The sequence below is a fragment of the Camellia sinensis genome, chromosome 5 (assembly GCF_055761805.1).
Source record: "Camellia sinensis isolate YWXY chromosome 5, ASM5576180v1, whole genome shotgun sequence".
Lineage (NCBI taxonomy): Eukaryota > Viridiplantae > Streptophyta > Magnoliopsida > Ericales > Theaceae > Camellia > Camellia sinensis.
Genome location: NC_138965.1, coordinates 65,947,771 through 65,974,512, shown reverse-complemented (window position 1 = coordinate 65,974,512; position 26,742 = coordinate 65,947,771). Strand labels below are relative to the sequence as shown.

Genomic DNA, 26,742 nt, shown 5'->3' with positions numbered 1-26,742 from the left:
AACAAAAAGCCATAAGACTGCATAATAAAAACAACGTATTTTCCAGCAGAAATATTCCACTCAGACTGGCACAGCTTGTAGCCCGGTCTGTGTAACATCTTCACCACATAAGGCCTCAATCTGGATAGCACTCATATTATAGCCCATCTCCACTGCTTCCCAATACTAATCAGAGTAACCTGGAAAAGGCAGCATCACACATTTGAAATACACAATAGATTGTTCTCATAACACTGTATAAATAGCAAAACTCACAATATATAAGGGCTATATCACTCAACCCTCAATAACCACACCTCTCAAAACAAAACAGTGTTCGGAGCTCAGATAGAATCATAACAGAAATAAAGAAATACAGAAAGAACTAACAACAATTTGTGGCTCACTTCACTCAGGTTTTCATTTGTTATTACTCAACTTTTTTTTTTCTCTCCATTTAGTCATTTTTTTTTATATTTTTAAGATATATCAAAATTAGATGCATCTAAAAAGTAAAATATGAAAAAAATTCATTAAAAAAACAAAAATCTGAATAAAAATGCACAAATTTTTGTTTGAATTTTTTTTATTGTTAGTATTTTTTAATATTTTAGTCAATTTGTTTTACTTTTCAAATATATTTAGATTATGTGCATTTAAAAAGTACAAAAAAAATGAGAAAAAAAATCAATAAATAAATAAAATACCTTTAAAACAATTTTTGAAAAATCAAACCAAACAATTTATATTTGTCAAATTAATTTCAATTTTTTCAAAAAAATCAAAAAATAATTTAAAAAATCAAACCAAACCGCTATATTGTGTATTATTTTTAATACAAATTCAATAAAGTTAATAATTTTTATAAAAAATATTAACTTTGATATTAGAATAATTTGATGACATTTCATCATAAAATACTAACATTTAATTTTATAATTTTTTAATAAAAATTTAAATAAATTTAATGAGCTGAATTTTTAATACATATAATAGCATTATAGTAGAAATTAAAATTTCCTCAAAAAACTTAAGAAAGTTTGAAAAAGTTTTTGAAATGGGTGTTGAACTAAGGAACTCATCGCCACTTCTACTCTGTGACTGTCCATCACCATTGAAAAGGAAGATCGAACAACGAAAATCTTAACATTATGTTTTAAAAATTTTATTGTGATTTATATTTTAATCTCATTATTAATTGTAACGTGTCTTCAGGCACGGGCATATACTAGTATATATATCACACACATCCTCATCTTAATCATCATCTTTATTATTATTACTATCATTAACAATGTATATAATTTCACCATTCTACCAATCCAAATCAAACCAAACCATCATTTGAAGAATATGCTTGTAACAAAATTGGCTGGACATAAACAAAGTTTCGACTTATAACAATAAAGAAACATAGAGTTTCGAACACAGAGTAACAATGGACGAACACAGAACTTTGAACACAAAGTGACAACGGAAGAACATAATATTATTTCACCACCATGTGCAAACTAGAGTTTCTAAACCCTACCAAATAGAGAGTTTCGAAACCCTAACACAATGAAATAATACCACAAATGTGAATGAAAATGATCAAAAAGAAAAACATGAATAATGATAACTACCAAAATAGAGGTAGCAACAAAAAAGAAATATGTATATCTTTTTTCTATGTAATATATATCAACAATAGACATAAGGGTATAATAGTCTAACAAACAATATAAATTAGAATAAAAAGACCTCATGGAATAAAAGTATAAATACATGAGACTAATTAGGTTATAATTTTTCTTGGTGGACTTATTGGGTTAGAACACCTCCAAATGAGATTTATCAATAATAAAAAAATAAAAATAAAAAACCCTTTTTTTATACATATTTATGAGTTAATTACACTAAACTATTACCAAATATCATTTTCCTCCATCTATAAATTTGTACATATTCATCCCCTCAACTATGAAAATGACACAAATATAATGGCAAGGGTTTAGAGGGAGAGAAAGTGATACAATTCTGTAGTTTAATAGGTCAAAATATATAAATTTATAAATAATGATATAAAATAATACTTATTAATAATTTAGGATTTTAGTGTAATTAACTATATATTTTTTTGCTAAACATCATTTTGCTCATTATAAATGCACTGGAAAGACTACGGTAAAAGAAGTTATTTGGATGGTCCAAGTGTCAGGGGGATAATTTGGGGAATAAAAAGTAGAAGCCTAACCAATAAAAAGGGATCGATGGACCGCGTGGGATTGCTGCTACTGGACCAAAATATTAATTTCTCCCATGAGAAGGTATTCGCTCGGTTTGGGTTCAATTTTTTGAATTTAATTTTTTTAAATTTAAATTTTTATTTTTTGTATTATTTTGTATTTAATGAATTTTTTAAAATTTTAAATAATGTTTTTATTTTTTTAGATGTATCTTATTTAAATGTATTTAAAAAATAAAATAGTTGTAAAAAAATATTTTAAAAATTCAATAAATATATAAAAATACGAAAAATATACTAAATTTTTATATTTTTTTTGGTATTTAATGAATTTTTTAAAAATTTAGTTTTTTACAAATATTATATTTTTTAAATGTAATTTATGTTAAGTGTATCTAAAAATTAAAAAATTACTTAAATTATAATTTTTAGAAAGTGAATCCTAAATTATAAAACCAAACAAGTTGATTGGCATTTTCAAATGGAGATTTTTTTTTAAAGTCCCTTATATTAAAATTTTATAAGATAAAGTATATATATAATATTTTCATAGTAGTTAAGGCCCATCAATATTTCTATAGAGAAAATTCAACTCAGAGAAATTTTTATCCGACTTAGAAAAATTTTAATTTTCACAGAGAAATTTCTCTGATTTCATAAAGAAATTTTGAAATTTTCTAAATGGGGTGGAATTTCTCTCGGTCCAACAAAATTTCTCTTAGTTAACTTTTTCCTGTAAAAATATTGAAAGACTTTAGTTAATAAAATAAATATTTTAAATCTTTCTTAAAAGGATATTCTTTTTGGCTAATATAGAGGAATATTCCACTCATTTTTCCTTTTCAAAATGACTGCTTAAAAGGATATTCTTTTTGGCTACTTATTATCCAACCATCGATACTCTTGGCGGGCCACTTTCTCCCCTAACGAAGACAACCAAGCCAATTAACCTTTTTTTTTTTTTTTTTTCAATTTGAATTTTATTCAACGATCGACTTTGAGAAATTATTTAATATTTTTAGAACAAATTCTAATAGTGTTTCAATGTAATAATTATTGGTCTAAATTATATGACCCACTACTTTTATATTAGAGTTTTAAGAAACAACTGATTAAATATTAATCTATAAATAGAACAGAATATTGCTACAGAGACATTGAATAATCTCTCGATTGGTAGATAAATTTAATCATTTACATCAAACAATACCTCTAGCAAATTAATGTTCTACAAACTTTTAAAAAAAAAATGTTTTATAAAATTTTTTATTCATCAATGTTGAATTTAATATCGCTTCCAAATTAATGTTATACAAACTTAAAACGTTTATAAATATTTTTATTAATTAATGTTGAATTTATTATATTATTGAGGACTTTTAAAATTAAAATTTTATTATTATATGATACATTAATTATAAAAAAAAATTTATTAATGTATATAATATTTTTCTTTACAAAACAAATACCATAATTTTATTCTATTTATTTGTATATCAAAAGTGTAATGTGAAAATCAAGAAAAGTTTAGAGAGAACTATATGCAAGTAGGAGAAGAGAAAAAAAAAAAAATTACCAAACATATGAGGAAGTGCAATAATTTTTTATTTATACCCACCATAGACATATTTACAATCCTCATATGTTACTAATTTTTTTTTTACTTCTCTCACTTACATCTAGTTTCCCAAAAATTTATTGCAAATCATAATTGGTTCTTGCTTAGTTGGAGTGTGGCTTTGAATTAGGTTGTATTTAATGTAGACCATTTCATGTTGACCTTTCATTGGTGTACTTATTTGTTATGTACTTACGATCTTATCTTATGTTTTATATCAATAAAATTTTTACTTTTACTGATATACAAATAAATAAATAAGAACATAGTTGTTTTTGACAAACAACTGGAACACAAATGCACCATGTGTAACTTGTAATCATAAATATTGTAGATTTCATAATTTAAATCTCTAGATTTTGGCTCAATGTTAAGATTCTAACATTTAATTCAATTCAATTCATGAGTGTTATTCCTGTTTGGTTTTGAATATTTAAAAATAGTTTTTGAGTTTTTAAATTTTATTTATTTATTTTTGGTGTTTAAAATATTTGTGAAAACTCTACAAATAATTCAATAAATACCGGGGCCCGGGGGGGGGGGGATGTACCAATTTTTGTATTTAGTGTATTTTTTAAATATTTTTTTCAAAAGTTTTGTATTTTTTAAGTGTATCTAAATTAAGTAAAAAACTTTGATTAAAATATTTAAAAAATTTACCAAAAATAAAAATATATGATTTTAAACTCAAAAACTATTCTTGAAAATCAAACCACCTTGTATACATATTTAGACATTATAATTTATTTTAAGTTAAGAGTTGATAACTTATAAATAGAATTTAAACACTCTTCTCTTAACTTTAGGGAGGAAAAAATTTAACTTATTACGTTATTTTATTGCATTAGTAACAAAAAGTTATAATGAATACTCTAGCCCAAATTTTTAAAACAAAATTTAAGTTAAAATCAGCAATACTGTTGTTTAATTTAATAAATTGAAATTTCTGCAAAATACGTTATATAAGATTGATTCACGAACCCTATATTATTAAAGAAATAAAAATTTAAGGAATCAAAAAAGTTTTCATAAAATGATCGTGAATTTTTTTATTAACAATATATATTTAAATTTTTGCGCGGTAACACCAAGTTTTGAGTGAATCTCAACAATAATTTCAAATTTTGACTAGTTTTATGATGTACACAAATCAAAAACATCACGAACTCGTCCAATTTTGAACTGTGCACCATTTGTTCACCTCAAAATTCAAGATTAGCTTTCTCTTTCGTTTGACCAAACTTGTTCTTATTTGATCTCCATTTTGGAAACATTCGTTGTGTTTTTTATTTAATTTTTTTTATTTTTACTTTTATTTTTTAGAATTGGAGAGATATGGTTGGTCATTAGTGGGCTTACTTAAGCCCTTCTCGGTGATCTAAATTGTTTCTTTGTAAAATTTGTTTAGCAAATCATTAATATACAAAATCAATTGATCAAATATCATAGTCATGTAATTGAATATCACTTGCACACAGCATAAGTTTATATTTACTCAAATTTGTCATATAAATATAAAATAATTTGTTAATAAGTATAATAAAGTGCACACAATGTCAACCTCAAGTAGACAAAACTTGAGGTCTGAGGGTGTACTTTCTCTAAAACTCAGTTTTAATAACTACTAGTCTCAATAAGTTCATTGGGATCATGTCTATACAGCGCGTTCACCCTGACTTTAAATGGACCCTTGCAAGTGGATAGTGAGATTAGTCCTCCAAGATTAGTCGAGGTGCGCATAAATTGATTCAGGTACCCAGTTATCCAAAAAAAAAAGTACACACAACATTGGATTCATATAATTTTTTCATAAATAATATATACATTAGGCCTTACAAAATGAACGATTTAAATCATCAAAATAAGATATGTATTTAGTCCTATGACTTGAACAATATCTTTTAATTCAAAATTGGAAAAGAAAGAAACATAACCAAAAAAAAAAAAAAATTAAGCCAATGACAGTTGCCAATAACGAACACAAAATATTAAAATATTTATAATATCAATATATTTTTTTATATATATTTCAAAAAACTATTATATATTTTTATATATGATTTTCATATTTCAATATACATTTTAGCGAAATTACAAAAAACAAAAACAAAAAAAAGAAAAAAAAAAGAAGAAGATTTTATCCTTATAACAAAATAAATACTAGAGTTTTTAATTTTGTTAATTGAAACGCTAAATTTATAATTTATTTTCAATTTAAATCGTTTGTCTATTTTTATTATGTAAAATCCATTAAAAAAATATTTTAGTCTATAAAGTCAGCAAAAAATGATATTTTAGGCGTTATACGTTAACATACAATTATCAAAAATATTAAATTTTTATCGATTTTACTTAATAAAAATAGACAAATAATTTATATCAAAAATAAATTTTAAAATTTTAATTTTAAATTAAAAAATTATTTTATTACAATTATCAAATTCTAAGATTTTTTTCATAATTTTCGCAACATTTTTCATATAACATTTTTCTTTAAAATATATAAGATGCTAGGGGTGGACGCGGGTTGGTTGCGGTCACGGAACCTCCAATCCGCTATCCGTCTGTCAGATTGGTGGATTGGAGAAAATCAATCTGCATCCGTCCGCCAATCCAGCGGATGTGGATTGGCGGATGGATGCAAATCGGTTTCGCGGTTTAAAATTTTATATATTTTCAACAAAATTCAACTTGTGCACTTACTCAAAAAAAAAAAAAAATATTATAGTCAATGACTTAAAAAAATATTGCAATCACTGCATGCATCATCCAAAGTAAGAAAGTTTGAAACTTTAGAATATTACAATCATTGCATGCCTTATGCACATACTACAATCACAGCATGCCTCATCCACATAAAGTATTACAATTTGTGGTTCTTAAAATATAAAAACAATTTAAACCACCAAAATCATGAATAGAGCAGTAGTAGAGATTGTATGTCTCTGTATTGTTACATCTATATCTGTTTTTGAAAACAAAAACCAACCAGCATATATCATATTTTCTATTTATTATTTTTAGAGATAAATTTAAAAACCAAAAAATATAGATAAATAATACATTTATTTTTTTCAATTCAAAAAAAATATTCAAGTTGAATTTATTTTTTCAACAGAATATTTAAACTTTTTTTTAATTGAAAACATAAACAGAATATTTAAACAAACTGAAAACATAAAGTCTTATAAATTACTAAAGGTGCTCGCAGTTTGGCGGTTCGGTTGCGGCCAAATGAATCTCAAATTCGCCATCCGTCTGCTAGATTGGTGAATTAAAGAAAATCAATCTACAACCGTCCGCTCGTCAGCACGCATTCGTCCAAAATACGGCAGAGCAATTCAATTCGACCAATTTTGAAGAGAGTCCAAACTTTTTACAAATATAAAATTCACAAAAGTTGAAGGGAGTCCAAACTTTTTACAGTGATAAGATTGAAACCAAGTAAATGAAAGAGAAATATTAAAATAATTAAATTTATATGGAACTTATTTATTATTTGACAAAACATAAAATAATTATGAAACAGAAAATACTTATAAATTAGATACAAAAATATATACATCACAATAAAATTATTATAAATTTTATAAATCACAAAAAAAAATAAAAAATGATGTGCACTCATCATTTGTTTATGGAAGAGAGATAGTAGAGATTGAAGAAGAGAAGCAGTGTATTTGTGGAAGAACATATAAGAGAAGAGACCGTTAATATCACTATTCAAATTACATATATATATATAAATATATACAGTATTATGGAAGTGTATAACAAGCGAAGAATCACCAACACCACCAACTTTCCCTCTCTCTCTCTCTCTCTCTCTTGTTCCCTCATAGAATTGTCGATTCTACAGAACAGAGGGGTGTCGGGGAAGAGAAATGTCGAGTGACGGAGACACTGAAAACTATGTGAATGGGGATTCGTTGGAGAAGGTGAAGCAGACTGTCAGAGATCGATCTAAGGTCTGGTCAATCTGTTGCGGGTTTTTTTTTTTTTTTTTTTTGGGTGAGTTTTAAGTTTGCGAATCGTTTTGATTGTTTTGTTTTGATTTGGGTTGTGTTTGGTTTCTCAGAAAGTGGCTCAAACGAAAGAGATTTTGTCTCAACAAGCCGTTAAGTCGAAGGAGATCTTGTCTAAACAAGCGGTTAAGATCGCTAAACAGGCTAAAGAACATGAACGATTCATCAACAAGGTATATATATAAACATATAAATTCATGATTGAGTTGATGAATCCTTATGTATCTCTATGTTCTGATGATTTGTTTCAGCATTGAACTTGTTTTATTTGAATTTTTTGTTGTTGTTCATAGGTGACTTATTTATGTAGTGTTCTTGGTTTTGGGGCATTTTGCTTTCTTTTGGGTGCAAGTGAGTACAATTTCTTGATTGAGAATTCCAAATAGAATTTTAAGAACCCTATTGATTCATGTTATATTATGTTGATTTGTTTGTTGGTTGGGTAATTTTTATCAATCAGGACCTCAAGTTATTCCCTATGTATACTGTGTGTTCTATGTAACCTTCGTTCCTCTTCGATGGATTTATTACCGGTTCATGAAATGGCACTATTATCTTCTGGTAAGTAACACATTTTTGTAATATACTATCTCGAGTACAAATATTGATCTTCTCTACTTGTTGATTTTGAATAGTTTCACAGCATCTTTAGGTCAAGTTTGGCTAACCTAAAAAAGTGCACTTATTTCATCTTTTTATCTTTTTTGGGTCACATCAATCAACATCTCTTCTCTATTTTTTCTATACATAATACAAAAAAAAAGTCAAAAAGTACACTTATTTAGTCTTTCCAAACTTGGCCTCACCGGAGTTCATATTGTTGCAATGGAACTTCACTAAGTCACCAACCCATGAAATTATTTTTTCTGTTTAAAAGAGTACACAGTATTAGTGTTGTCATCCCTTGACGAATCAAAGGTGAAATTGGGTTAATAGAATGAGAATATGCAAGATTCCATTGGCATATCCTTCTAATTTTTAATTTCCAATTTGCATAACCGATGCATAAAACAAATTTCCATTAGTCGCTTTCGATATTTCCACGTACATGCTTGGTGTAACCTTTCTACACCATTTACCACTTTCACTAGTAGAAAAAGAAAGCATTTGCGATTTGTGGTTTTAATTATTCATGGACGGCAAATATTTCTCTATCAATACTATCAGTTTGTTTGGTTCTGATTTTCAGTAAGTTTTACTTTTTTATTTTCTGTATTTTAAGGTTTTCAATGAATTTTTTTAATATGTTAAGCAATTTTTTTTTTTTTTAAATTTTTAGACACACATAACCTAAATACACTTAAAAAGTAAAATATTTGTGAAAAAAAATCTTTTAAAAATGCACTAAATACCAAAAAAAATACAAAAATTCAATATATTTTTCGTATTTTTATGTATTTATTAATTTTTTTAAAATATTTTTTCACAAATATTTTACTATTTAGATACATCTAAGTAAGGTGCATCTAAAAAAGTTAAAAAAAAATTGCTTAAAATTTTAAAAAATATTCACTAAAAACAAAAAAACATGAAAAGCAAAAAACTCACAGTTTTCAAAAAATTAAATTTAGAAAACTGAAACCAACACAGCACACTATTATTTTTTTTCTTGAGACAGACTGTTGGGTGAGAAATGGCAAAAATGGGATTAATTAATCTTGTGTTTTGCAGGATTTTTGCTACTATGCTAATACTATCTTCTTGATCATGCTTCTGTTATTTCCAAGAAATGAAAAACTTTTCATGATTTGCTTCTCATTTGCCGAGGTAAGAAAATGGTTTCAAAATTCCATTTTTGCAACCATCTTGATGGTTACTTTCTTTACATTTTCACTTTGTTGAATATGGCTGCAGGGGCCATTAGCATGGGCATTGATCGTTTGGCGTTGTAGCTTAGTTTTTAGTTCTGTTGACAAACTTGTAAGCGTCCTCATCCATCTTTTACCTGGTGAGTTGACCCTCCTTTGCCTGATAGGATGCTGTTGATAACTGTAAGAGGGGCTAATTTTAGCCCACTAAATTATTTAGGCCCAATAGCCCAAGATTAGTGGGCCCGAATTTATCGCAAGTCCAAGAATCGGTGGGCCCAGATTTATCGCCATCAAACGGATTGAATCGCTCTAAGCCTCGAAAGGGTTCGGATCCACGAACCTAGAGACTTACTCGGGCCCGGACTCGAAAGGGTATTAAGCAAGCCTAGAGATCCGAGGCACTCGGACTCGAAAGGATTCGGATCCACGAATCTAGAGATCCGAAGTACTTGGCTTCGAACGGATTCAGACGCAATCTAGAAGTCGCTCCGTTAATGAGTCCCAGAACACTTGCGGGCTCGGAGCTTTCCGGGGTCTACGTACCAGAACCATGGGCGTAATGGAGTCCGAACAAAGGACCCGATCCCGAGGACGGTGAGTGGAGATAAATTCACTCTTCGGTTAAACTAGCCTATACCCGGGTCGAGGTGGCACGACCCCGGGGGGTCCATGAGACTCAGCAATATTTTGCGGCAGGACGTCCTCTGGGACTACCCCTGACCCTTTGGGATGATTGGGGATCATTGGTTAGGTGTGGCTAAGAAGAAGGGTTCGCCGAGGGAGTGATCTCCTCTTCGGGGTTTTCTCATCCTCGGAGAGGTCACCTCCTCGGAGAAGTCACCTCCTCGGAGAGGTCACCCCCTCGGACAAGGTGGTTAGAGAAAATATCCCCCATGTGCCTTGCACATGGGCTCCATCCTACATCATGAGGTGCCTATAAATAGCACCCACCCATAGCTTTACAAGGGATGGATTTTGGAGATTTTCAACTCTTGGGAAAGAACTAATTTCCCTTCTCCATTATCAACCTTGAGAGTGAAAGTGGGAGATCAATGGGAGAGCCTTGCCATTATTCTATTCTCTAGCCATTTTGCCTTCTTCTTCACCCAATCTCTTATCTCCATCATCTCCTTTATTGTTGTGTTCCTAAGTTGAGATTATTGAAGAATCTAAGCCTCTCATCATATTCTAGAGAATTCGAAGTTGTTCTTCAAGGATCTTTGAAGATCTTCGAACTTTCCAATACCTTTCTCGAACCCTCTCCTACATTTTGGCGACTCTGCTGGGGAGGCGGATTGGTTAATGGTCTCAACGAGATCTGGAATCCACACAACTCCAATAAGGATGGTGGGAGAAGATGAAGTTCACCAACAAGGATCCTCTAATGGTGGTGATGACAGAACCATGACTCCAGATCAACCACTTTTGCTTGAAGCCATTCAAGGACTTCAGAATACTCAGCAAGAGATTCTTACCACTCTTCAGAATCTCACTCACACCATGTTGGTGATGAGTTCTAACTTTGCACCGGCGCCAAACGGAAATCAAACTGGTGGTGGAGTTATTCCCGTCGGAGCGCAAAATCAAATCCAAGGAGAAATAGGCCCCAATCAGCCTATGGCTCATGGCAACACGGCCACAGTAACACATGCTCAAACCACAGTAGGCGGCAGCAGTTTGCCCATACCCGGTCTCCATGGCGTGCCAAGCCAAGATCCAATGGTGACTAGGGGAGTTTCTGGTGTAATGAACGACACTCCAACGACTGCTGGTGTCCAGGAAAACATAAGGAGCATGATGGCGCAAAAGGGAGCTATGCCCGTACCTAATCTTGTTACGCCACCGGTGAATGTTACCCAAGCACCAAGCGGGCCTCCTTTGGTGCCAACAACAAATCTGCAAGCACAACCCGGTATAGCGGCGCCGTGCGGTGGACTCTATGGGCCTCAATTCAATATCCCATCACCGACTGGCTTGTCTATAGGCGCTGATGGCCAGTATCGTCAAATGTCCTCACCAATGATGAATTCGCAGCACCAGAATGGCCAAGACGCCCCTAGCTCAGTCTTCGGGTACATAAGCCAAGTCCCGGGAATACCACCATCAAACTCTCTCCCTCAACAGTTTCTCACTCTTGCCGATGTACAGGCCATGTTCGATCTCGAACGGGGCAAGAGGACCTTACCCTCTTTGCCTGATCCAGACGTCAAGCCGCCTTACCCCATTGAGATGCTGAGCTATCCATACCCTGAGGGGTATACAGTGCCGAAGTTCATCAAGTTCGACGGCAAACAAGGAAATGCCCGAGAACATGTTGTGCGATTCATCGAGACTCTAGGTATTCATGGTTCAAACCACGTCCTCCGACTGAGAGAATTCTCTAAGTCCCTCACCGACCGAGCATATAGTTGGTATGTTAATTTGGCCCCAAACTCTGTCCGAAGTTGGGAGGAAATGGTTAACAAATTCCACTCCAAGTTCTTTCAAGTGGCGGAGAGGGTGACCACACTTACATTGTGTAAAGAGAAGCAACGAGAAAGTGAAGACATCATTGACTACGTTAAAAGGTTTCAGGACAAGGCCGTGGATTGTCATGAAGCAGTTGAGGAGAGTTATCTGGTTCAAATTTGTCTAGAAGGGGCATTGAGCAGGTACAAAATGTTTCTAGTTAATCACAAGCTACCCACCTTCTCGGCATTAACAGAAGCAGCTCGGAACATTAGCATTCCTCAGGCTCAGGAGTCCGGATTTAAGGCCAATTACAAGACTAGTTTCAAATCGTCTCGTGGACCTATTGTTGCTGTTGCCTCTGCCCCAGATACCCGAAATTCACAAAGAGGAGGTCATACAGGCCAGAAGAGAAAGCAATATAATGGTGAAAAGGGGAATGTTTCTTATCCATGTGGAATCGAGGAAGTGAAAGCTCTAGTTAAGGAGTGGGTGGCCGACGGAGAGCTAAAATTGCCTTATGTCGAAGAAATGCCATCAAAAAAGGACCGCGAGAGCCCTGAATTTTGTGTCTACCATCGTACATTGAAACATCCGACAGAGAAGTGTTGGACTCTCAGGAAAATCTTCAAAGATAAAGTCGAAGCAGACGAATTGAGGTTCAAAAAGCAAGGGACTCAAGACATCCGAGAACAACCATATCCTCAACACCGAGACAAGGGCAAGAATGTTGCTATGATAGCTTATGAAGGCCCAATGATCGAGGCTATCGTTAATCTCGATGACGATGACTGTTATCTGGACGACATCCTCGAGCCAGAGGGTGAGCAAGTTTACTATGGAAGTGCTCCCTTTGATCTAGAAGGAGGAGAAGAATACTATGGAAGAGGAGGACACCATGTTTATGTGGCATCTTATTTTGAGGAGACCGAGGAGATGGTTAACTACGAGCCTCCAAGAGTGGAAAAAGATCCGGATCACTATGCCAAAACCCTGCAAGACTGTGTAAAGTTCAAGCAGTTCTTTGACCAGCTTGGACTTTCCAGGGAGGCAAGAACGGAAATCACCAAGTCTATCATTAATATAGCCGAGGCACACCATGAGGAATGCATGTCGACTGAGGGGTCTATCCCGAGGAAGGCAAAAGAGCAATCTAGTGCCATTACTTTCTCCGAGGCTGATCGGAAGTATCCTTTTTCTCACAATCGCCCGCTTTATGTGACTGCTTTTATTAACGGGGTTGAGTTCAAAAGGGCCTTTCTAGATAGTGGAGCCTCTATCAACATTATGACTCGCGCTACTCTAGAAAAAGCCGGAATCTCTGAAGAACGCATTGTGAAGCAGCCGATAGTCATCACTGGCTTCAGTGGAGAAAGGAGAGTTACTATCGGATGCGTAACAGTTGATTTAGCCGTTGGAAAAATTCGCTCGGCCACCAAGTTCCATATTATCGATTCTGAGACAAATTATCACATCATTCTAGCGAGGACCTGGATGCATAGATATGGGGCTGTACCATCGAGTTATCATCAGTGTGTTAAGGCAAAATGGGGAAAGAAGACGGTGACAATTCAGGCTACAGAAAGGCCTTTCGAGATCCATGAAGCTCATTATTCTGATGCCATCTACTTCACCGAACTGGCTGTCGAAGAAGTTCCCACCACCTCTAAGCCTCGAGGGGTCAAAATTCCTCGTTGGGAGGATATCAAAGATGACAAGGAGCTGATGGCAGAGTCAAGTAAGCGGGCAATGTCTAGACCAGAAAGTCCGCCTATTCCTCGGAAGGTGATGAAAGTTCGAGAAGGAGGCAAGATGGTGTACTATTTATGATGGTGCATGATGGCCACAACCCGAGCAGCTGGTGAAAGCTTTCCAAATGATCTTACAACTCTAGGGGCAAATGTCAACATTCCACGGAAGAAGTCTATCTATGACATTTACAGTTTGCATTTACTGCATTGTCCATGAAGTTCTATCTTTCTTATGTTATGAAGAAATTTATTTCCTCCATATTATGTATCTCCATTAAAAGTTATTTTTCTCTACATTGTATATCTTCATTGTGTTATTTTGCTTGAAACAGTTTTCAATTTTGTTGCCCCTCAAAGAAGAAAAAGGAATGGTAGACTCAATTACCAACCTGAAGGGAGTTTTCTTGACACAGTAGAAGTATACTTCTACTCGGACCTCCGAAGAGCAGCCATGGCTTTCATCAATGCAAGCTTTGAGGGTCTTTCTTGCTGAAGTAGAGTGTGTGCTCCCACTCGGACTTCCGAAGAATAGCCCTTACTTCCATCAATGCAAGCTTAGAGGGTCTTTCTTATTGAAGTAGAGTGTGTGTTCCCATTTCGACCTCCGAAGAATAGCCCTTACTTCTGTCAGTTCAAGCTTTAAGGATCTTTCTTGTTGAAGTAGAGTGTGTTCTCCGCCTCGACTTTCGAAGAACAGATCTTGCTTCCATCAGTGCGAGCTTCGAGGGATAGCCTTTGCTTCTATTAGCTGCCGAAGTAGAAGTGCGCATCCACTCGGACTTCCGAGAGACAGCCTTGTTTCTGCTCGGACTTCTGAGGGAGAGCCTTCTGAGGGAAAACTCTTGCTCTCATTAGTGCGGGTCTGAAGAACAGCTCTTGATTTCATCAATACGAGCTCCAAGGATCTTTCTTTTCAAAGTAGAGTGGACTCTTACTCGAACTCCCGAGGGATAGCCTTTGCTTCCATTAGCTACCGAAATAGAAGTGTGCATCCACTCGGACTTCCGAGGGATAGCCTTGTTTCTGCTTAGACTTCTGAGGGAGAGCCTTGTCTCCTGCTCGAACTCCCGAGGGATAGCCTTTGCTTCCATTAGCTGCCGAAGTAGAAGTGCGCATCCACTCGGACTTCCGAGGGACAGCCTTGTTTCTGCTCGGACTTCCGAGGGACAGCCTTGCTTCTGCTCGGACTTCTGGGAGACAATCTTTATTTCTGTTGGTGCAAGCTTGGTAGACTCGGTTATCTTCCAGAGGAATCTTTCTTGCCAAAGTAGGGTGTGTACTACCTTCGGACTCCCGAGGGACAGTCTTGCTTCTGTTCGGACTTCCGAGGAACAGCCCTTGCTCTCATTAGTTCGGGTTCCAAGGGCCCCGACGTCGTGGATTTCAATCAAGAATTCATTTGCCTGAAATAGCAAAACCGACAACTGAGACAAACAATATAAATTTCAGATCATGATTCAGGCATTATCAGAATGGGGCAACATCAACAAATAATAATTATCTATTTAAGCTACAACAATTTTATTACTCTGAGCAAGTTCATGAAAATGCAACAATCAAGTTTTTGTCTCTCCGGGCTGGTTTCTCTCAAGCCGACGTAAAACTACAACAGTCACACAAAATTTTGGCATCAGCTATGTATTTTTTCCCAAGCATCCACAAGTTAAACAAACAACAATATATCATCTTTATTATTCAACGAGAGGAAGAGGGAGCCGAATTTCATACTTACAAATTTGGGCAGTTAGAGAGGTGAAGTCCGAAGCCGATACTGGAAATTTAAGCTGAAATCAGAGAGGCTTTACAGACTGTAATCAACAAGACTGGGCTAGGCTTGGGCAAGACCACACACGTTGCGTTGAGAGGGCGAACGTGCGTGGTCAACGTCGGATAAGCTGAAGCCGGAAGCAGCGATATGGAGCTAGGTTGGGCAAGACCACACACGTTGCGTTGAGAGGGCGAACGTGCGTCGTCGACGTCGGATAAGCTGAAGCCGGAAGCAGCAATTGATTGTGCACAAGCCAAGGCTAATGTGGGTAATCCGAGCTCTAAACAAAAAAAATATATATGTATGATAATCAATATATATATATATATATTTGCCCAAAGTTTGTCAAGCCAAAAAAAAAAAAACACGAAGCACCAGCAGATTCGAAAAAAAAAAAAAAAAAAAAAAAAAAAAAAAAAAAAAAAAAAAAAAAAAATTGATGCTCAATACTCAACATAGTCCCATCGTGCCTTCTCTCAAATGATAAAAGCCAACAAGCCATATTCAAGTCAATTCATCAATGGAATTTCAAAGCTCAGACATGGGTTTGAAATTTGTTTTTTCTTCAAGAAGAAGTTATGTAAATCAGGACAGGGTCAACAGAGTACTACCTATCTCAAGCCAGATTGTACAAGGGCCAAAACTTATCCAAAATTTTGAAACCCCAAATCAAGAGAAAAAAGGTTTTGAAAAGGAATGAAAATAGTTGAGAGGAAGACCAAGGCCCACCAAAAATGGGTTTCATAGTAGATCGATGACGGCGCGAGCAGCGTGCGTGAACAGTGGGCTAAAAGGATGTTGGGCAGGCCAACACCGCGTTGAGTGGGCGGCGTGGCCAGCTCTGGTCGGTCGCGGCTGGTAGCAACAGTGAGGTCACGGATGTCGGACACAAGGCACGTAGGTCGTACGAGCTGGTGGTTGCACGCGTAGGGCAGCTGCGAACTGAGCCGCAAGCAAGCAACAATCGTGATACCGCGGCGGAGCTGGTGTCGGATCTGGCCAACCGTAGCAGCAGCAGTGGCGTCGCAGACGAGTCGGTGTCGGCGCTGGTCCGCGAAATCGAGCTTCAGTGTGCAGGCTGCGTCAATGAGCCGAAGTAGAACACCAACGGTGAGCAGCAGCTTAGGTCGCGACAATGGCTAGGCCGCGACGTCTGCGGCAGTCGGAGCGGGGCTAGGTCGGCGGTGTTGCTTGAAGCTGTGATGAAAATTAGTGTACAAATTGCAGCAGCCCCTAGTTTGTTGAAGAAGACGAGCACGTCGGTGGCCTTTAGCAGTCCAGAATGAAGTCTTCTTGGAGAGGAAGAAAGAAGCTGGGTTTGCGCCTGTTGAAGAAGATGAGTTGGGTCTGTGCTTGTGGCGGCTGTGCAACAAAAAGAAGGTGTATAGAATAGGGTTTTCAGGCCTTTCTTTAAATAAAAAAAAGGGGAGCATTATTCTTGAATAATCTAAATATGTGTATGCCATGTTTGCCAAACAACCGAAAAAAAAAAAAAATGTCCATGAATCTTGTACAAAAAATGTTTTAATCCTTTGGTTAAAAAAAAAAAAAAAAAAAAAAAAAAGTACAAAAAAAAAAAAAAAAAAAAAAAAAAAAAAAGTACAAAAAAATAAATTTTTTGCTTGTCAATTTTTTTTGTAAATTGAAGTGCGTCATCAACTTTATCCATAGACTCTGTCGTGACAAAACGTTTTTTTTTTTTTTTTGGGGAACGTGATGCGAAACAGGGTCGAAGAAATGACAGTATGCATGTCTGAGAAATTTAAAATTTCTCATACACGCAAGGGGCAAATGTAAGAGGGGCTAATTTTAGCCCACTAAATTATTTAGGCCCAATAGCCCAAGATTAGTGGGCCCGAATTTATCGCAAGTCCAAGAATCGGTGGGCCCAGATTTATCGCCATCAAACGGATTGAATCGCTCTAAGCCTCGAAAGGGTTCGGATCCACGAACCTAGAGACTTACTCGGGCCCGGACTCGAAAGGGTATTAAGCAAGCCTAGAGATCCGAGGCACTCGGACTCGAAAGGATTCGGATCCACGAATCTAGAGATCCGAAGTACTTGGCTTCGAACGGATTCAGACGCAATCTAGAAGTCGCTCCGTTAATGAGTCCCAGAACACTTGCGGGCTCGGAGCTTTCCGGGGTCTACGTACCAGAACCATGGGCGTAATGGAGTCCGAACAAAGGACCCGATCCCGAGGACGGTGAGTGGAGATAAATTCACTCTTCGGTTAAACTAGCCTATACCCGGGTCGAGGTGGCACGACCCCGGGGGGTCCATGAGACTCGGCAATATTTTGCGGCAGGACGTCCTCTGGGACTACCCCTGACCCTTTGGGATGATTGGGGATCATTGGTTAGGTGTGGCTAAGAAGAAGGGTTCGCCGAGGGAGTGATCTCCTCTTCGGGGTTTTCTCATCCTCGGAGAGGTCACCTCCTCGGAGAAGTCACCTCCTCGGAGAGGTCACCCCCTCGGACAAGGTGGTTAGAGAAAATATCCCCCATGTGCCTTGCACATGGGCTCCATCCTACATCATGAGGTGCCTATAAATAGCACCCACCCATAGCTTTACAAGGGATGGATTTTGGAGATTTTCAACTCTTGGGAAAGAACTAATTTCCCTTCTCCATTATCAACCTTGAGAGTGAAAGTGGGAGATCAATGGGAGAGCCTTGCCATTATTCTATTCTCTAGCCATTTTGCCTTCTTCTTCACCCAATCTCTTATCTCCATCATCTCCTTTATTGTTGTGTTCCTAAGTTGAGATTATTGAAGAATCTAAGCCTCTCATCATATTCTAGAGAATTCGAAGTTGTTCTTCAAGGATCTTTGAAGATCTTCGAACTTTCCAATACCTTTCTCGAACCCTCTCCTACAATAACATTTCCATTTTTTAAATAGAAAAGGAATATTTTTTTGATGGTGGAGCAGTATTATAATACCCCTTACTGCATTTTGCCTCTTGTCCTTTCTGTGATTCTTAATTTCTGCCCTTCTTCAATGTCTCCTTTGACTTATCAGAGTTGAGCTTCTTTATCTGTTAGTTTTTTGGTATTTTTTCTTGCCTTTGCAACAACTCTTTCAAAAAGAGCGGAAAAATTACTTACTCTTGCGTAATTACTTTCCTTAAAAGTTGTAGACGGGTCAAAAGGCAGTTCTGTACAAGGAGAATTTTTTTAGGAGCTCATTCAGTGAAAACTACTTTTAGTCAAAAATATCTGTTCACAAGCATAAATATGGAAATTTTGCATGTATCATAATCATGTTTTTGTGAAACTGGGTGCTTCTAAACTTTCGAGAACAAAGAATCAAATGTCTAACTACACCCATACGGCTGAATATAGTTTGTATCATCCACTCTATTGCTGTTAATTGCAATTCCTGTCACATAGGTAGTGTCAGTTCAAATGGAATATCATTCAGCTATTACTCATGGAATTTAATAGAACGTAATTTTACTGAGAATTGTGAAAAAATATTGTCTGCCCATTATTTATTTAGTTTGTCAACGATTCTCTTTTTGTCAGAGTTTGAATTCATTAATTTTCCAAAGTAACAGGTAGTTATCACCTAATTCTTTGAAAAATTTCAGTCTGATTTATTGAATACACTTTTTCTTCTAATTTTTGCTCCTTTTTTTTTTTTTTTTTTTGGCGTTGGCTTGTATCTTTTGTGGTATAACCACATCTGCCAATTATCAACTGCAGATGACACGTAATAGAAACAATTTTCTTTTTCCCAGGGATAGTTTTCTTCACAATTCGATGGTGGGATATCACATTCTTTGAAGCCATGCATCCCGAGGGAATCGCTCAGATAGCTTCATTGCCTTACGTAGAAAGCAAATCTTTCCTCTGGACATGGCTATTTTTTGTACCCTTGGCTACTTACAGCATCTGGCAAGCTCTCTATTTTCTCATTGTAAATGTCCTACGTCGGCAGAGACTGTTAAGAGATCCCGAAGTCATGACTTCATACAGGTTTCCAATTAACTCTTTGTTTGGTTCTTTTTTTCTTTTTTGTCAATTCCAATTTCAATTCCAATTGTTACCCATTCTAACAGTTTTTGGGTGCAATAGGGAACTCTCGAAAAAAGCTCAGAAAGCTAACAACATATGGTGGCATTTAAGTGGTTTGCTTGGTGAACAAAATCGCCTCTTCATGTATATAATGCTCCAGGCATTATTCACTGTGGCAGCCATGGCACTCACGGTCCCTATATTTTTGTCATATAGATTACACATTATTTTCCAAATTCTCAAGGTCTCTGCAACAGTATGGAATGGAGCAATCTTTTTACTTGAAGTGATGCCGAGGCAGGTGGTTCTTAAGGAGAAAAAGAAAACAGTGATGCTAACTGGTCATACCCAGGAAGATCAATCTGCCATTGCACTAGAAAATACAATTAAGGTAGACATTTCTGCCAAGAACCAGCACTCCTAGCAGTTGTATGCATTTTAGCATCTTGTAAAATTATGATTTGTGGAGGAAAACTCATTTAGCTGATTTGTTTGTTTTAGGCCTCGTTTGGGAACAGGCTAATTTAGTAACTTTTTGGCTAATTGGCTAAAATATGAGCTAAAAAAAACTAGTATGTTTAGGATGACTTTTTGACTTTTTATGAAAAGATGTGCAAAAAGTAGAGAGAAAAGAGAATTTTTTTTTTTGATATGGATTGTTGACTTTTTGGCTAATTTAGTAACTTTTTTGACTTTTTGACTAAAAATGAGGGTTCCCAAACGAGACCTAGTCGTTGTAGTGGTTGTTTACAAGTCATTGATAGTGATCGGCAAGTCTAGATGATTCTTAACTCGTAGTTTTTATTTCAATTTGATTTATAGAGGGTAATGATAGGAAATAAGAGTAAGATAATTTGAAGTTAGTGGTGTATGATGCTTTCAAAATGTGTGTATGCTATGTTTCTAAGGGTCATTGTCAGAGAAGATAAATTCATATGTTTTATAATTCAATTGATTTGCTGTGGGAACTGCTCAAATTAATTGCATTGTAATCAATGCTAGACTAATTGGCCTGAATAACTAAACTATTGATTAGTCTCATATCTCAAGCTATCCATGGTTTTTTGCAGCTTGCAAGAATCTTTCTAGGGCTTGGATATTCTCAAGTACTCTCCGAGTAAGTTGGTTAGGTGAGAGAGTCAGTCCCAGTCATTTCTTCTGTATGCTTCATTGGTCGACAATATGACGTGCATATGATACAACAGTGTTTCAGCACCATTGAATAAGGTCAATTGCCATCTTTTGAGCAAAGACCCTTCTGCAATTGGCTGCCTATTCTTTCTTTTTTTTGTCCTTTCTATTTTTATTTTTATATATACCCTTTCATAGAGCAATTTGCATATTTTCACTTCTATTTTCCAGTCATAAGGCTCTCAAAAGAGGCTTACATTGTTCTTTGTTTGCTGACCCAAAATTTGTATGACAACTTATTTTTGCTCTTCATATTTCAAAATAACATCCAATTTGGAATTTACCATAGCCTCTGCTAGTTTGGTTAAATTTGTTCCATATATCTCAAGTTTTGGATTGGATTCAAGAAAGCGTCTTGTGTTTCCTTGACAACCACTTTAGTAGCTAGCTCCCGGTGTCAATCCAAGTCCCAACATCGGTGTAGGTCCTGCCGGCTGGCCTTTCCTTGTTGGAACAGAGATTGCTACCTTGTAATTTTGTAATTTGCAGAAGATGATACTCAATGATATGTACATTTCAATACAAACATGACGTTAATGCAGTCATTTACAAGGCAGAGATACAATGAAGCAACCTTGATTTCAATTTGAAAATGAAACTGAAAATATTTTATCACCTTAGATACATTTTACCTAGATTATAATTGTCCAGATGACGGAGTTAGTTGTGTAAATTGGGTTCGGCACGGATCATCCGAGCTGGGGCTGGGGCTGGGGCCGGCCCATGTTGGGCCGTCGGAATTTTCGTCAAAATTCGGGCCGGGCTGCTTGCGGGTCAGAAATTTAGGCCCAAGTCCATGGGGTATTCAGGCCTTTGGTGGGCCAACGGCTTGAATATTTTTTTAAAATTTTATTTTATTTTTTCTATCAAAATTTTAATATTTTCTACTAAAAATTGGATTGGGTCGTGGACAGGCTGGGTCTCGGGACGGGTTTGAGTGGGTCTTGAGCGGGCTGATAGACCAGGCCATGGCTTAACTAGTGGGCCAGGCCCACAGGTCGAAAATGACAACCCAAGCCCAACCCAGGCCTAACTAGGTTAGGCCAATCCCAAGCTACGGGCGGATTTCGGGTCGCGGCTCATTTTTATACCCCTTGACGAAGTGAAGAGAGATTATTACTCTTTTTGTTCCAAAATATTATTTTCATATTTTAATTTTTATTGTCTCAAAATATTAGGTTTTTTTAAAAAAAAAAAAATTAACAACTAAAATAACATAAATTGCTTATTTTGTTATTCTTTTAAATTCATTAACATTAATATTTTTAATGATGAATTACACTAACAGTCTCTGTAGTTTGGGACTTGTGTCACTTTGTCTCTGACTTTTTAATGGTGATACATTTAAACTTAAATTTTGAATATTATTTCAAATAAGGACAATCAAAAAATATTTCCTTTGTACAAGTTCATTTCAATGACAAAATTGTCATGCAACTTATTTTGTGTTGGTTAACTTATATGTTGTTTGAAATGTAATGACCTTTTTTGTAATGAATAATATTTTCTTGGTTATAAAATTCTGTTTGGTTTGTTTTTCAAAATTTATTTTCAAAAACTAAAAATTAAATTGGTGGAAAAAATTTAAAAACACATTGTTTTTATATAATTTTATCTTTTGGGAGGATAGAAATAATTTTTTTAAATAATTTTTTTTTATATTTATTTTTGTTAAATTAATTTTATTTTTTAAAAGTCAAACATATCGACAATTTTGTTATTATTACTAAACCAATCTATTAAATCAAAAAATCAAAAATTAAAAATATTTCATATATTAAATATATCAATTACACATTAAAAGTCTAATAACCATTCATTGCATGATAACCGTCAAAAAATATCTGTTAACAACAAATGTAACCGTCTATTACATGATAACCATCAAAAAATATTAACAAAAAGACTACACATTACATGATCATCTTTCACACACATACTTTTTAATTAATTCTATTAAATAAAAAATTTTGACAATGGGGTATCTGTAATTTTTCAAATCACATGGGGCAATCTATACTTGATGCAAATCTCAGGGGGTGTATTTGTAATTTATCCAAAATAAAAGAATAAAAATGTAAAAGATTTATCGTTTTTATATAATTTTATCTTTAGTGCGTAGAAAGAATTTTAAAAATTCAAAAATAATTTTTTAATATTTATTTTTGTCAAACTAGTTTATATTTTATCAAATTGATGCTATTGTCCTTGAAATGAAGCAATAGTGTTTTAAATTTTCCTTATTTAGAATAAAATTTAAAATTCATGATTAAATATATCACAATTGAAAAATTAGGAATGAAAGTGATACAAGTCCCAAATTAAAAGAAACATTAGTATAATTGGTTCTGTTTTAAAAATATAATAATTATACTATCAAATGATAATTTTTAAAAGTTAATATTATTCAAATATATTAATTATATTAGATTCTCAAACGGAAGGAATAATAATTTTTCAACACTCAAAGGAAAAAAAGCTATTAACCCTAAATATTTTATCAAATCTCTATATGAGACTCACACTCCACCCAAATTTAAATGCATGTCAATCACATGTCCGTATAAAAAATTTAATAAAATATTTAATAAATTATTTAAAATTCCTAATATTATTTCTCACAAAGTATATCCCTTCGCTACACAAACGCATGGAACACGTGACTAGCATTATCGTTACGATATGGGGGTGATTCGACCCGACTTACATATCTTTAAAAGACAAACCAACCAACCTTCATACACACACTACCAAGGCTATAAATTTAAAGAATAATGTTTTAGAGCATTAAATTGAGAGTTTTAGAGCATCACTAATGATATGGTACAGTAGCCCCACCAAAGTGATATAATGTTTTGACTTGAAATTTTTTTTTTTTTTAAAGCTCATTAGAACTATTAGTGGTCCAAAAATTAGTGAGATGAATCACCACTCAAATTTAAATTTATAAATTCCAAATTTATTAAAAAAATTAATTAATAATTTAAATTTATTTTATTTATAAATTTATGTATAATTAATTTAATTTTTATCACACATATATATTCTAAACAAATTATAAATTCACAAGTCTCTATTCATAACACTTTTGTTATGACACCCCCATTCAATCCAAATAATTTAAAAACTCTAATGATAAATCTATGTGTTAGAACTCATGTTAAACACTAGTGCTAGAGCTGTTCATCACTATCCAATAAATAAATAAAGCCCAACTCCTCCGGTCTCACTCCACTCTTCTCTCTCTCTCTCTCTCTCTCTAAGAGACTCATGGCTTCATCATTATTCCATCCCTCTCCACCCTCTCCCCTTCCCAAGCCCACCCCACACCACCACAGAACCACCACCAAAATCAACCACCGCCAAACACCCATCATCAAATGCACCACCTCTTCATCACCCACTTTCGATTCCTCCTCCCTCACCAACAACGCCACCACCCCCACCACACCAGTACCCAAATCACCCTCGCCGGAGTCTCCTGCGGCGGCGAAACACCGGCGTCCGGCCGAGAAAAACATCCGCGAGGAAGCCCGGCGCCACAGCTCCGCCCACAACTTCTCCGCCAGGTACGTCCCTTTCAACTCCGACCCCAACAGCAACGAATCCTACTCTCTCGACGAGATCGTCTACCGGAGCTGCTCCGGCGGCCTCCTCGACGTCCAGCACGACATGGCTGCTCTGAAGCAATTCGACGGCAATTACTGGCGCTCACTCTTCGACTCCCGCGTTGGCAAAACCACCTGGCCCTACGGCTCCGGCGTCTGGTCCAAGAAAGAATGGGTGTCGCCTGAGATCGACAGCGACGACATCGTCAGCGCTTTCGAAGGAAATTCCAACCTTTTCTGGGCTGAGCGTTTCGGCAAACAGTTTCTAGGCATGAACGATTTGTGGGTCAAACACTGCGGGATTAGCCACACTGGTAGTTTCAAAGATCTCGGCATGACGGTTTTGGTCAGTCAAGTCAATCGCCTCCGCAAGATGAAACGTCCGGTGGTCGGAGTCGGTTGCGCTTCCACCGGCGACACCTCCGCCGCCCTCTCCGCCTACTGCGCCGCCGCCGGTATTCCCTCCATCGTTTTCTTACCCGCAAATCGAATCTCAATCGCCCAATTGGTTCAACCGATCGCAAACGGAGCGTTCGTGTTGAGTATCGATACCGATTTCGATGGATGTATGAAGCTAATCAGAGAAGTCACATCCGAATTGCCTATCTATTTGGCGAATTCACTCAACAGTTTGAGACTCGAAGGGCAAAAAACAGCCGCCATTGAAATTCTTCAGCAATTCGATTGGGAAGTTCCAGATTGGGTCATCGTTCCTGGTGGAAATCTAGGCAACATTTACGCATTCTACAAAGGATTCAAAATGTGTGAAGAATTAGGACTCGTTGATCGAATTCCAAGGCTTGTTTGCGCTCAAGCAGCGAATGCGAATCCATTGTATCTACATTACAAGTCAGGTTGGGGTGAATTCAAGCCAGTGAAAGCAAATATTACATTCGCTTCAGCTATTCAAATCGGAGACCCAGTCTCCATTGATAGAGCAGTGTTTGCACTCAAGAACTCGAATGGGATTGTTGAGGAAGCAACTGAGGAAGAACTTATGGATGCCATGGCACAGGCTGATTCTACAGGCATGTTTATATGTCCTCACACCGGTGTTGCATTGACGGCTTTGATTAAATTGAGGAATAGTGGGGTTATAGGACCGACTGATCGGACGGTTGTGGTGAGTACGGCTCATGGGTTGAAATTTACGCAGTCCAAGATCGATTATCATTCGAAGGAGATCAAGGACATGGCGTGCCGCTATGCGAATCCACCGGTGCAAGTGAAGGCAAGTTATGGGACAGTCATGGATGTTTTGAGTGACTATTTGAAGAAAACTCCGAAATTTTAGGGGAGGGACTATGAAAAAACCAGAGAAATCAGTCCAGAATTTAAAATCAATGGGTATGATTTATGTGTAATTCTTGGTGCCTCGAATTCACCATGGCTCAAATTTCAAATTTCTGTTTACTGGTCGTTCGGCAAAAAAGTTGACAGCGCCGAACAACCGGCCAGATAACTGACCGGACGACCGGTGAACAGAAATTCAAGCCATTCGAGGCAAGGTGAATTTGAGATATGTAACATTTGCTCTCATGTATGGTGTCGTCCCATAACAAGAGATTTAAATATATGCCACACATTTAAATTTCTTTTTTTGGGTGCTTAGTTTTCTTCCAAGAAATTGTTAGTTTTTTTAGGGATGTTCTATTTGTAGAAGCCACTGTATTTGAAGGAAGCACGTGCTGATCTTGGCATACAATTTTAGGGTATGTTTTGGGGAAGCCATTTTTATTATTTGGCTTCTTGTTTGGCTTCAATATCTTTTTGTAAAAAATAGTTCTAGTTGAAGTTTGATTGTCAGTTCGTAATCTTTCATTATAAATATTATGTATGGTGGAAAGTTATTTTGAAAATCATTTCGAAAAAAATGTGTATGGTCTAGATTTAAAATTAGTAAAATATGAATTACATATAAAATAATTATGATTCTAATGTGTATCTTTAAATTTTTTTGGAGTATATATTAGTATTATGGGTAAATTATAAATACGTACATTGAGTTTTGCTTAAAGTACAAGTTGTCTTATGTAATTTAGAAAATTACAAATACTCTTTTGTTAGAATTTTTTATTTAACTGAATTAACTAAAAAAATGAAATTCATAATTACTCTCCTATACAATAATAAAATTACCTAAATTATTAATTGAAACATATTTTTAATATCATTAAAAATTATTAATTGACTAAATGATTTATTAATAAAAATGACGATTTGTTGTGAAATTAAAAATCTCAGGAGTGGAATATAATTTCTAAAATCACAGAGACGATTCGTATTTTAATCA

General features: G+C 35.5%; 2 protein-coding genes across 2 annotated transcripts; both read left to right on the top strand.

The window, feature by feature from the left end:
• Positions 1-7,442: 7,442 nt before the first annotated feature.
• On the top strand, positions 7,443-21,397 carry LOC114270958 (glycerophosphocholine acyltransferase 1). The gene is made up of 9 exons (XM_028212585.2): positions 7,443-7,792; positions 7,903-8,022; positions 8,143-8,200; positions 8,310-8,410; positions 9,521-9,616; positions 9,704-9,797; positions 19,374-19,611; positions 19,711-20,041; positions 20,721-21,397. The coding sequence occupies exons 1-9, from the start codon at positions 7,709-7,711 to the stop codon at positions 20,769-20,771; spliced, it is 1,173 nt and encodes a 390-aa protein (XP_028068386.2). The 5' UTR covers positions 7,443-7,708; the 3' UTR covers positions 20,772-21,397.
• A 2,524-nt stretch (positions 21,398-23,921) lies between these two features.
• Positions 23,922-26,277, top strand: LOC114270957 (threonine synthase, chloroplastic). Its single transcript, XM_028212584.2, has one exon. The coding sequence runs from the start codon at positions 24,112-24,114 to the stop codon at positions 25,741-25,743; it is 1,632 nt and encodes a 543-aa protein (XP_028068385.2). The 5' UTR covers positions 23,922-24,111; the 3' UTR covers positions 25,744-26,277.
• The last annotated feature ends 465 nt before the right edge of the window (positions 26,278-26,742 follow it).